At 41.6% G+C, this 13,414-nt stretch overlaps 1 protein-coding gene across 3 annotated transcripts in view; it reads left to right on the top strand.

Annotated features, from left to right (window-relative positions):
* The window catches only part of UNC13D (unc-13 homolog D), a 235,702-nt gene that overhangs the window by 159,750 nt on the left and 62,538 nt on the right, over positions 1-13,414 (top strand). For all 3 annotated transcript variants that reach the window (XM_073608142.1, XM_073608143.1, XM_073608140.1), the window contains 2 exons: positions 116-195; positions 6,269-6,374. In XM_073608142.1, coding sequence (XP_073464243.1) covers positions 116-195; positions 6,269-6,374 — 186 coding nt within the window. The remainder of the gene's footprint in view (positions 1-115; positions 196-6,268; positions 6,375-13,414) is intronic.

The following is a 13,414-nucleotide window of genomic DNA, read 5'->3' as shown; positions in this document are numbered from 1 at the left end:
TTAGATCTAGACTTTGCCCAACTGCCTGCTATTTGAAATCAAAGCTAGCTTTTCTCCTGAATGCCGGATTGCCTGCCTTTACTTATTGTAACACCTTTTTTTTTCCACTCTGTAGTGCATCATCCCAATGATGAAATTTGTGGAGTCTGAGTTACAGTACATGAACCAAAATCTTGTCCAGGAAAATTTTAACTGGTAATGTGTATATTGTGTTTTCTGTCACTTATTATTTTCAATCTGATCAACCCTGTGCTAGCTGTCCACCACCAGAACTTACTAATGATGTCACCATAAGCCAGCACTAGTAAGAATAAAGTAGAGAAGGAGGCAAAACAGGTCATAGAAAATCTTGTGGTGTAACAAACATTTTTTGGGACCAGTATACACCGGTGTATGAGCATTGGATGTCTAGACTGGGACCAGTATACACTGGTGTATGAGCATTGGATTTCTACACTGGGACCAGTATACACTGGTGTATGAGCATTGGATGCCTACACTGGGACCAGTATACACTGGTGTATGAGCATTGGATTCCTACACGGGGACCAGTATACACTGGTGTATGAGCATTAGATGCCTACACAGGGACCAGTATACACTGGTGTATGAGCATTGGATGTCTACACTGGGGCCAGTATACACCGATGTATGAGCATTGGATGCCTACACTGGGACCAGTTTACACCGGTGTATGAGCATTGGATGCCTACACTGGGACCAATATACACTGATGTATGAGCATTGGATGCTTACACTGGGACCAGTATACACTGGTGTATGAGCATTGGATTCCTACACTGGAAGCAGTATACACTGGTGTATGAGCATTGGATGCCTACACTGGGACCAGTATACACCGGTGTATGAGCATTGGATGCCTACACTGGGACCAGTATACACCGGTGTATGAGCATTGGATGTCTACACTGGGACCAGTATACACCGGTGTATGAGCATTGGATGCCTACACTGGGACCAGTATACACCGGTGTATGAGCATTGGATGTCTACACTGGGACCAGTATACACCGGTGTATGAGCATTGGATGCCTACACTGGGACCAGTATTCACCAATGTATGAGCATTGGATGCCTACACTGGGACCAGTATACACCGGTGTATGAGCATTGGATGCCTACACTGGGGCCAGTATACACCGAAGTATGAGCATTGGATGCCTACACTGGGACCAGTATACCCTGGTGTATGAGCATTGGATTCCTACACTGGGGCCAGTATACACCGGTGTTTGAGCATTGGATGCCTATGCTGGGACCAGTATACACCGGTGTATGAGCATTAGATGCCTACACTGGGACCAGTATATACTGGTGTACGAGCATTGGATGCCTACACTGGGACCAGTATACACCGGTGTATGAGCATTGGATGCCTACACTGGGACCAGTATACACTGGTGTATGAGCATTGGATGCCTACACTGGGTCCAGTATACAGTATGAGATCAGCTTGTGATGCATTTGTTATGCTTTTTTTATGCATTGGATGCCTTTATGTTTACAAGTGTAAAGGAGTAAAAGGAAAGCACAAACTGATCTTAAACTGACCTAATCCGATATCAAACACACACACATACTGTAACCTTTAGGCTGATGTCACAGGGCCCTAAGTGCACATCATCAGTGGCAGAGGGAGGCGGGAGAGGCTTCCACTTACCACTGAGAAAACATTCCCTCACTGGCCCCTAACTCTCCTGAATCTTGCTCACTAGGTACTATCCCCTCTTTACTTGCTGGAATTTTTTATTGGAATAAACTCAATTTAGATTGTAACTCTGTAGTGCTACAGTCTTTACCTTTCTCCAGTCATAGTCCAAAGTTGCCTTGGAATCCTTTTGGTCTTTGGCTAGCTGAACATCTCCACTACTCTTACACCAGTATGTGGGAACATGAAAGGCTTTGGGGATCCAACACTGTCTATTCATCTCCTCAGTTTTTCTTTTTTGTTTTTTTTTTTGCTATCTCTAACCCAACTGGGGAGGTTCGCTTTTTATTTTTGTTGTGATGAATATAGTCCTCAAGCTGGCCAAACACAAGTAGAATTGATCATTTCAAGAATGTTGATTTGTTTTTCCAATCATTAAAGGGGTCAAGTTGACTGCAACCATGGTGATGAGCAAATTCAAAGGAGCAGGATAGAAAATTTTTCTCCTACCAACTTATTTCTAACAGTGTATGTGGTTTATATTTGGTAATGTTATGTTAAAAGCAGACATAATGAAAAAGGCTCATGCAGGCCATACACAGAGAAAATTTCTTTCCTGCAACCATGTCAGTGTTGACAGGGGAATCTCTCCCACCGAGCCATTGTATTCTCCCAGGAGGGGGGCAAAGGAAGCTGTCCCTGCTGGGAGAAGAAGTGATCATTGCTGGCAGCTATACCAGCCACTAGCAATAAATGCATGTAAAATCTGGCTGGCTGGTTGTACCCAAACTGATCGATCAATCAACTTGGTACATTCAGCTTGCCCATACGTGGTTTGAATCTTGGCCGGTTCCTGCTGAACCAGTCGAGATCCGAACCATCTATGGCCGGCCTTAGTCAGAAAATTAGATCTGCAATGTTATAAGGAAACCATTCACAATCTAATAGGAATGCAGACGAGACTACATTGGGGCAAACGGAGTACAATGGTCATTAGTATGTAACATTGTCTTTTGCAATGCTGGTAAGCAAGTACAAAAATCCATTCTATAATTGGTGTTAGTGGATGTAAAAATGAACACCATAGTTGTCAACATTTGAAATGTATTGGGACACCTTCAAGTGATTAAAAGAAAAATGTTGTGCGCTACATGGGCCACCTGCTGGTCACCTTGAAGGGATTCGCCTCAACAGAGTTGTTGAGCTTGTTTGTTATCCTTCATCTTACTATACTTGCAAGTCTAAATTTCCCACCGCCTCTTTGAGTATGTTGTTCTGAACCCTCAGCAGCTGTCAGGGCCAGCAATGATAACCCCAAGTAATAACTGCCAGCAAATATCAGGGCATAATGACCCCTAGCCACTACGAGGAACCCCCAGTAAGCACAACAATACCCAGCCAGCACAATGACCCCAAGTCACCATAGTATGCCCCAGCCACTGGTAGCAACCATCATTGTGTCAGTGGTGTAGTATAAATGTAGTACGTTTCCAGCTGCAGCAAAGCCAGAGAGCAAAGGAAAAGACTCAGTTAAATGGTGGAAAGTACACAGACCTGACAGCAGTAAAGCACTCTGTCCCATGCACACACTACAAGCTCTTCAGATCATGTCTCCTTTACTCCAGAACTTGAAGAAATTACTCTTCTCTTCTCTGGGCATATCAATCCATCATCCCTGAGACCCAGCAGCCTGCTGCCACTGTACACTAAGGGCTCATGCACACTGAAGCTCAAAGAAGGTCAAAAAAGCGGATCCTACAGGCTTGTGAGCTCTTATTTTTTTTGATCAGAAACTCCCCTCCATGTTAGTCAATGTATCCATGCACACTAGGGCTTTTTCAGGCGTTTTTCAGGCATATGCTCCTACAGGCAGAATCCCCGCCCAAACTCGTGTTTTTGAGAGAAGCTAGTGCCCCAAAGGGCTCAAAAGCACTCAAAAACATTTGTTCCAGCTTTTGGTTTTGTTATACAGTGGTTAAGAAATACTATCTAGGAGGGTTTGTGAAAAAAACACTTATGCTCAAAAAACTTGAAAGAGCTCAATAAAAATGCAAGAGAGAGCACGAAAAAGAACAAGCTTCTTCAAGCTTTTATAGGCAGAAAGAAAAGCTCAAAAGCAGGTTTTTTTTTCTTGAGCTGCAGTGTGGATGAGCCCTTAAGCTGGCCATACATTAATAGATTAAAAAAAAACAGTGCTGTTGGACAAATCTCTCACTGAGACTATTGTGTTCTGATAGCTGGTGCCACCAGCTGCCAGAATACATGGGCATTGTCAAACAATGACTGCAAATGATTGTACTGACAGGGTCACTTACTGCTCGAATTTTGGCCAAATCATCAGAATCCAAATTTAATTCGATCAGTGTATGGCCAGCATAAGTGCCAGGTGCCTCAGGGAGCCCCAGAATTCCTCAGCGGATCACAGATACTGTAAGTCCCTGACTCCTGTCCGCTATTGCTTGTTAGGTTGTATAGTCAAATGTAAGCTCTGATGAGAATCAAACATTTTAGGAGTGGGGGAACAAACCAGGCCATCTTCTGGCAAACACCCTTAGGCTGGTCAGGGTTCAATCCAACTTCCTGCATATTGATTACAGCAGAGGGGGGCTGTTACACACATCATCTGATATTGCTAGAATTTATCAGGAGCTCTACAATTCCGCATCTTTGGCAACACATCCTGACTTACAAGATATAAGGGACCGTATCAACAAATTTTTAGTTTATTCTAGCCTGCAGAGGGTGTCGGAAAAAGATAGGCTCACCATGGAAGACCCAATAACTTCAGAGAATTTCCTGAAAGGTTTAAAACAAACCAAACCAAACCCCATAAAGCTGCGGGCCCGGACTGCTTCTCAGTCGACAATTATACAACATTCGCTCCCATCCTTGGCCTCACCATTTACATTGGGTTACAACTCCATCCTAAAGGGAGGGTCTGTCCCCTTAAATACACTCAGAGCAGCAATCACTGTAATACCCAAAGAGGGAAAGGACCCCACACAATATAATAGTTATCGCCCAATCTCTATGTTAAATATAGAACTTAAACTATTTACTAAAATTCTCGCAAATAAACTACTGCCCCAATCCCTTGGCTAATACATCCAGACCATGTTGGCTTTGTTCCCAACCGTGAGGCTAAGGATAATACCACCAAAGCCTTCAATGTCATCCATTGGGCACACTCTAAGAAACTGTAAACCATGTTGTTATCCACCGACACTGAGAAGGCGTTTGAATGAATAGACTGGTCATACTTGAAAGCGGTCATGGGTGCTCTTGGTCTGGGAGTGAACTTTCTTAGATGGATTGAAGCCATTTATCAACATCTGACGGCATCCGTCAGAGTAAATGGTACATTATCTAAACCTTTTGAGCAATAAAATGGGACCAGGCAGGGGTGCCTGTTGTCCCTCCTCATTTTCGTCCTTTCACTAGAACCCCTCCTCTGCAGAATTTTGGCCATTTCCAATATTGCAGGTGTATCTACCAAATTTTGTGAACACAAGTTAGCTGGCTATGCAGACGATCTGCTGTTCTTTCTAACCCAGCTGTTGATATCACCTCCTTAGCGGAACTGCATCTCTATAGTCAGATTTACAACTTCACAATTAATTGGCAAAAATCCGAAGCATTAGGCTACCAAACACACCTAAAATACCATGAAATATATCTTACGCCTGCGGTGGGGGATCTGTTATAGGCCCATTTTCCTCCATTTTTCCGGCAACTCAAGAAAGATTTTGCCAGGTGGCCTACAAAAATATTATCATTGTTGGACAGGAGTAACGTGATCAAACTGAATGTCCTACCCCGCCTTTTCTGTTTGTTCCAGATCCTTCCTAAAAAACTCCAGGGTTTGTTCCTGAATCAGTTTTGTAGTGAATTTGGGAACTTCCTTCAGGCAGGGAAAGCATACTGCCTCTCTCAACAATTCTTGATCAGGTCTAAAACTGCAGGTGGCATAGATCTACCAGGTGACTGCAAACATTATAAAGCAACACATATGTCTCAGGTTAATTGGGGCCATCCTGACTTTAGCAAACTTTGAATCCAGAGAGGTAAAGTGTCACACTGCATTACTGCACAGAACTGAAAGACATGCACAAAGTACACCATGATTCAAGGAAAATACACATGACTCTTGTATTGTGACAAAATTTGTTTATCACGGATTTCAGCTTTAGGCTACCCTAGCAATGGCTCTGTACACCTACAACCAAGATGATAGCAGAGTGGGGAGTTTGCCTACTATTCTAGTCATTGCTTCTAGGTGTGCTGATGTGTGGGCAGTCTGTCTCCTGTAGCCTTCTCTGGATACATCATCTGATGTTGTTAGTGTGATTTTATACCTAGCCTGTTTGTTTGGTAGGCAGGGGTGTACCCAAGAAATTTGGCCTAGAGGGCATAGAGTATCTGCCCATGGTTCAGCATTAGTGCAGAATACAATGTATAGGAAGTAGGACTATAAAGTTGATACTAAACTATGCAAAGCAGTCTTCTGGAAAATTACATTTATGGTGTTGGAGGAAACATCTGCCCATTCATGACAAGAAATATTAATACACTTTTGCTTATCTGTTGTTTCTCTTGCAGCCTCCTGGCTTTACTTTGGTCTCATATTCTCACAGTCATCTCCAACCTATGTGCACAAATCACAGCCTCCCCACGGTATTATCAAAGACTTCATGCTGCATCCAAGGTGACCTTCTAAGATTGTTAAGACATCTGACAAATGTATTTACTTCATTAGTGTATACTGTACTATAAGGATCTTGGCTTCAGCTTTACCCCCTTCTAGCTCCAGCATCCCATTGACAGGGTCCTTACATTGGAGGTTGGGAAGAATCAGCCGATCAAATGGCCACTGTGATTGGCTGTCTTTGACAGCTCGGCCATTGTGCTGAGAGAGTGCAGTGTGCAGCTCACCGCACAGAAAGCTCTGCTGCTCATGGAAGTATATGTACAGTGTGTGCATTGCAGCCCCTTCCTTTGCTGAAACACATATGCATTATGTGAGGTAAAAGAGATTAACAAGGCAGAGCATACTAAAGCTGGCTGTACATCATGCAAATTTCAGCCAGTTCCTGAGGAACAGGGTGAAATTTGCTATGTGGGTGACCCTGTCTGCCACCTAATGTCCGACATCCCTCAATTGAAGAAATTGAGGGAATTCAGCAGACAATTGTAGGCTGTGAAAGCAGCAGCAACCAATCAGATGTAGCCCCTATTTTTTTTTGACAGTCGGCAGCACCAGCTGTCAAAATACAAGTAGGCTTAGTGGGAGATTTGTCCATCTGCACTGTCTAGCTTGCATGGAGGAATCTGTTTATTTCATTCAGCCCGCAGGCTAAACCAATAGTGCATAGCAAGCGTAAAGCCTAATTTTAGTATTTTTTTTTTAATTAGTACAAGGGACAGTACTTACATTCAATGCAAAATGTTCCTTGTGCTGCTTGTTGGTCGCTGTAATATTCCAGGGCTGTAGGGCTTAATACAGCTGCTGAACCTGTCACAAGCACTTATCGAGAGCACTGACTATGCCCACCTTACTATGCCCACCTTTTCCAACTCCTTCTCATTTCATTGAAGCTGTACCATAGCGTCCATCAATGAAAAGCTCCCTAGGAATAGAGGAGGGGGTGCGGCTGAATGAAAGGTCCACCTCTTTTTTTCAAAGACTGCTTTTCATTCTCGGAAGTGATAGTGCAACTTTTATAAATGGAGGAGGTGGGATGAAAGAGCGGGCATAGCTGGCACTCTTGACAGATGCCTATAACAGGTCCAGTCCACCATATGAACCCCTCACAGCACCAGAAGATTACAGCTGTGGTGTATGGGGCAGAGAATTAGCCAGCAGCTCAAGGGACACTTCACAAAGAATGACATTGAGGGGAAATCATGCACACATGCTTTAGGGCATTCAATGTAAATTGCAGACATTTCCGCACCCGGGAGAGACAGCTGTAGCGTACAGACACACATAGTAATGAATGGCTGTAATTTAGCTGAACACAGGTATGCACCATGCTTGTGTAAACTTGTGTATGTGCAAAAGCCATAATAGGAATCAGTGTGCCCTATGGAGATTTTCCTTGCTGTTCCTGTTCTGGTGACAATTCTAAATTATGTCCCAGTGGCACTGGTCAGCAGGACAAAACAGAGTGTGAATTTTCATAGCCCCAGCTAGGTCTTCCCTATTTAAAAAAATGCTGTGTCCATAGATACAATTTAATAATTCAACATTTGTGATACAAGTAGTATTCTTCTTTTTTCCAATGAAGCCTTATGGTGGCCACGCACTTTTTTTTTTGTTTGTTTGTTTTTTATCCAATTATTGTACTATTCGTTCAAAACAAATGAATCTTCAAACAATTAAACAGTCATAGCTTCCCTTCTGATCTATTAGGACTCAATTTTGATCAGAATTTAATCAAACTGTTTGTTAATCAGGCTGTAACATTCTCAATCATATTGTATCAGTTGGCGGCATTCAGATACTTTGTTATTTAATACGATTAAATTTCAATCTATCAGATTATAAGATCACATAGTGGAAACAGAGATGCAATGAATTATGTATGATCATTTATGAAAGTAGCTTAAATATTGATCGAAATACACTTCCCCATAAGTGGCATATTGATTGAATGGGTTGTCAACTATAGATTGTCTAGTCCAATAGGAAAAGATCAATCAGAAAATAAATGAATTATTTATTCTAAACATGTATGGCCACCATTAGCTTGATTGGTGGCCATACATGTAAGCCCTAACAAAGATCTTCTTTGATTTGATCTCTTTTGGTCTGTGTAATATTTGGAAACATTTTTTTATTATACCTGTTTGATAAGTGCAAAAAAACTATTCCTCTTGTCAGAAATTCTGAGCTGTCCTGTGTCCTCTGCACACTTCTGTGTTATCTTTATATTTTAAAAATCTGAGATTGGAAGTGGTTATGTAGTTTAGCAAAAGACAGTGGGCAGGGCTGACACCACTCATTCAGCAATCTATATTCTATACAAACTGAGCTTTCATCCCAAAACAAGTAGCTATCTCTTTATTCTCCATTTCACTTGTTATAAGGTAGAAACATTATTGAAGTAAACACAGTGACAGACAGCACTTTTCTTTGGACTGACGATTTCTTTTCCATACGGCTATTTTATTTGCTTAGCAGTAGGATGGAGGAAATTCCACAGTACAATTATCAGTGCTAAAAATGGAAACAGTACCTGGACACATAATGTTCCCTGAGGGTGATAATAATAAATATATTGTGTGAAAACAATAGAAGAATTTTCCAAAGCACATTCCCACAGTGACCATACCACCTGTGTTTTTTCACTTATAAATGTTACATAGTGGCCTGCAACTAGCTTTTTTAACAACTTTTTTTTTTTTTCTTTAAAGATTTTTATTTTTTTTACAAGAAATTAAAGATTTTTATTTAGCATAAAAAAATAATAATTCACATACAAAATGGCAGGTAAGTGAAAAACAGGCATGAGAACAATATACATGCCACAATAAACCGGCCAATAAGGCCAGCATTACCAGTCATAGAAGACTTCTACCAGAGTCCCAAATCCAAACCTGTTATCCATGTATTTATGATGGAAGTACTAAGAGGAATAGGGCTGGGGGAACGGATGATGGGGTGGGTATCAGCACTATATGCTGGACCAAGGGCAAGGGTAAATGTTAATGGGACCCTATCTGGAGGTCTGGATATACGAAACGGTACAAGGCAAGGGTCTCCACTGTCCCCAATATTATTTGCCCTCGTGTGAGAACCTTTCCTATGCAAAATAAGGGAAAATAAAGGAATAAGGGGAGTAGAAATAGGACCTAGAGAGTACAAAGTATCAGCTTACTCTGACAATTTGTTATTTTTCCTTTCAAAACCCCAATAATCCATTAAAGAAGTGATGCAGGAGGTGACAAAATATGGGAAATTATCAAACTTTAAAATAAATTTGGAGAAATCGGTATTACTACCCTGTCATATGCCATCACCATTAACTATCTCTGCAAAACAAATACCCGTTTATCTGGAACAGGAAATCTTTGTTTTATTTGGGAGTACATATATCTGCGGATGTAAAACTACTATATGAACAAAATTATAGTCCCCTACTTGCCAAAATAATAGAGGATTTGCATAGCTGGAAAGGACATATGTTAACAATGTTTGGGAGGATCAACACCCTTAAAATGAACATAATACCTAGATTATTATATATACTGTACACAGTACCCATACCACTCCTTCAAGTATTTTTTAAAAAGGTACGTAAAGAATTCCTATCCTTCATATGGAAGAATGGAAAAGCTAAAATAGCATATAACATCTTACTCAGAAGGAAAGAGGGAGGAGTAGGGTTGCCATACATTGCAATGTATTATAGAGCAATGACTCTGGTACATATACTAAACTGGTGTCATGACTCTGAAAACAAAGCATGGGTGTCGATTGAAAAAAACATGGCAGAAAGGGATTTAGCGGGGGCACCATGGATACCAACCAAGGACAAGGGACTATCTAAATGGACATCTCCATTAACTTGAAACACACTGGCAGTATGGGACAGAATAAATAAAAAGGGTAAATATGCTCCTAAAATATCTCCTTTAGCCCCATTGGGGGGTTATCCATGGTTCCCCCCTGTAGAAGAAAAGGGAGCGCTAGGTCCATGGGAATCAGGAGGGAACACAATGTGTTTAAGATATGCCCCCCTAGGCACTCTTATGTCCCAAGTAGAAATTATATCATTACAAGAAGACATGAAGATGGCAGGATGGAGATACACTGTATAACCAAACGCAAAACTTAAAAAAAAAAAAATAGAACTCCAAATAAGGCCCCAAAATACGTTAACCACATTTGAGAAGATGTGTATGAAGATATCAGAACCCAATCATTTATTGTCACAGATGTATAAACTAATGTTTAGCGAACAAGAAACCACAACACCATATTTTATTAAAGAGTGGGAAAATGAACTAAACTGTACATTTACCCCATCACAAAGAAAAAAATTAATAGAAGTAACACACTCATCATCTGTGAGCTCATCTAATCAGGAAATGTCATACAAATTTTTGACTAGATGGTACAGAACCCCGGTGCGATTAGCACAGATATATCCAAATGCAGGTAATCGTTGCTGGAGGGGATGTAAAGATAGGGGTACATATCTTCATATTTGGTGGACATGTCCTAAGATCAAGGTATTTTGGGAAGAAATAGCCCCATGGATCAAAAGAATGTCAAATAAATGTATAGAATTAACACCAATACATTTCCTGTTCCATGGGACTATTGGATCCGCAAGATCTTCTAAAAATAGTCTCACACCACATTAACTAAATGCAGCAAAGAGGTTAATACCCAGGTACTGGAAACAGGCTACATGCCCCACATTAGGACAATGGAAAAGGGAGGTGGAAGAGATGATGAAGGCAGAAAGGTGGGTTTATAAGACCAGAAATAAACAGGACAGATTTGAAAAAATATGGGCAAAGTGGGAAAACTCATAAGGTGTAAGATAAAATTAATTAGAAGCCATTGCCGGAAGTCAAGACAAACTCTAAAGAGGAATTTGATAATGGGGAAAAAAAAGTAGGGAATGATCCACAACATTTCTTTTATATCTTTTTTCTTCTGTATTTGTTGTTTGCTGATAAGACTATTAAATTAAATTTGTGATTGTGTGGCGTATGCTGATTGTACGGGATAGCTCCCTCTGAGGCATTTGCTTACCTCTTCCACTCTCCCCCTTCTCTCCCTTCCCTTACCCCTCCCATTTTTGTTTTTTTTGTTTTTTTTTCTCACGTAATAAGTTAATAATATACACAAAGCACAAGCACGTGAACATTTTTGAATTAATATAATATATTCATAAATGAGGGGAGGGTATATCCCCCCTATCCCCCTCCCCTTTATTTTTTTTTTATTTTTTTTTTCACTCACATTTAATAGGTAATAACAGAGGTAGAGCACAAGCACTTGGTATTTTTGAATTATTATATAATCAACTAATAAATAGGGTAAGTTTTCCCCTCACCCTCCACCCCCCCCCCTTTTTTTTTTCTCTCTCCTTTTCATGTAATAAGTTAATAACATACACCAAGCACTATTTGTTTTTGGTTTTACTTTCTTTCACGTGTAATAAGTTAATGACACACATAGAGCACAGCACTTGAAAGAAGGTCTTTTCCCCTTCTTTCAATTTTTTTTTTTTTTTCCCTCTCCTTTAACACGTATTAAGTCAAAAATGTATACAGAGTACAATATTGGAAGATCTTAAATGATTTTTATAGCAATCTTATAAAACGGGGTTTTTTTTATTTATTTATTTTTCCTCCTCTTTTTTTAGGGTATGGGGAGGGGATGTAGAGGGAGCCATCCCTGTTGTTGGCGTGTATATATAAACCAGGATATTGAATATTGTCCTTTGTCTTGGGGAGATGAGCCATGTAAATGTTTATTGTAATAAGAGAAAAATGTTTAATAAAGAATGAATTATATAAAAAAAAAACAAAAAAAAACAAACCTGTTATCCATGAAATCTGCTATTGTTTTTTTATGAACCAACAAGACCATTTACCCCAACAATTACAAAAGTAGGAAATTTTCAGAATGCCCTTTCCCTCCCACAAAACCCCCCGAACCCCGGAAAGACCGAGGCACTTACTAACCTCCCCCTCACGTGATATAACTATATACATGAAACCATGGGCAATTGCAGATGGAGTATATTGCTCTAAAACCCCATCTTTTATAACAGTGTTGTACTTGTACCCCCAAACTTCAGTTGGGGTCTATAAAAAAAAAAAATTCAGTGATCCATATCCTCCTTCAACATATCTGTCACGGACAAATACTCACCGAGGCCGAGATGCCGAGAGCGGCTTGCCCTTACGACCACGCGCACCCAGACCCCCGAAATGGGTACAGGAGGCTGAGGGCACGCGGAGGCACGGGCTTCCAGACGGATAGTAGGTTCAGAAGCTGGAAGCGGGTGTCCTGGGATCCGCAGGGAGCAGAGCTGAGAACACAAGCAGAGGTTAGGGAACAAGCAGATAATAATCAGGGTATCACAAGATCCAGCAGCGCGGTGGTTAAACAGGCCAGGGGTTTGGTACACAGATCAGGCAGATTAGTAACAGGAGAGTCCAGCAGAGTAGTAGTTAAACAGGCCAGGGGTTTGGTACACAGATCAGGCAGGTTATTAACAGGAGAGTCCAGCAGAGTAGTAGTTAAACAGGCCAGGGGTTTGGTACACAGATCAGGCAGGTTATTAACAGGAGAGTCCAGCAGAGTAGTAGTTAAACAGGCCAGGGGTTTGGTACACAGATCAGGCAGGTTATTAACAGGAGGGTCCAGCAGAGTAGTAGTTAAACAGTCCAGGGTTCAGTATACAGAGCAGGCAGAAAGATACAGGGGCAATCCGGAAGAGTGGTGTTTCAGGCATGCTGAGGGTTCGGTACACAAGTCAGGCAGGTCACAGGGTAAACACAGGCACAAGGAACAGGGAGAGCTGATGACAAACCAGCAACCCGACTGGGCGCTGGAGCCGTCAGATATAGTCTCCCTGCCCGGCGAGCGCGTCAGTGTGACGCGCTACCGGGCACCCGCACGGGCGACGGCGCGCACACGAGGACCGCCGTGCACCCGCGCGCGCCGCACCATCAGGCCGCGGACGGGTGTGCGGCGAAGCGCCCGTCCCGTGCGCA

Source organism: Aquarana catesbeiana, linkage group LG12 (assembly GCF_042186555.1).
Source record: "Aquarana catesbeiana isolate 2022-GZ linkage group LG12, ASM4218655v1, whole genome shotgun sequence".
Lineage (NCBI taxonomy): Eukaryota > Metazoa > Chordata > Amphibia > Anura > Ranidae > Aquarana > Aquarana catesbeiana.
This window is presented reverse-complemented; position numbering and strand designations above follow the sequence as displayed.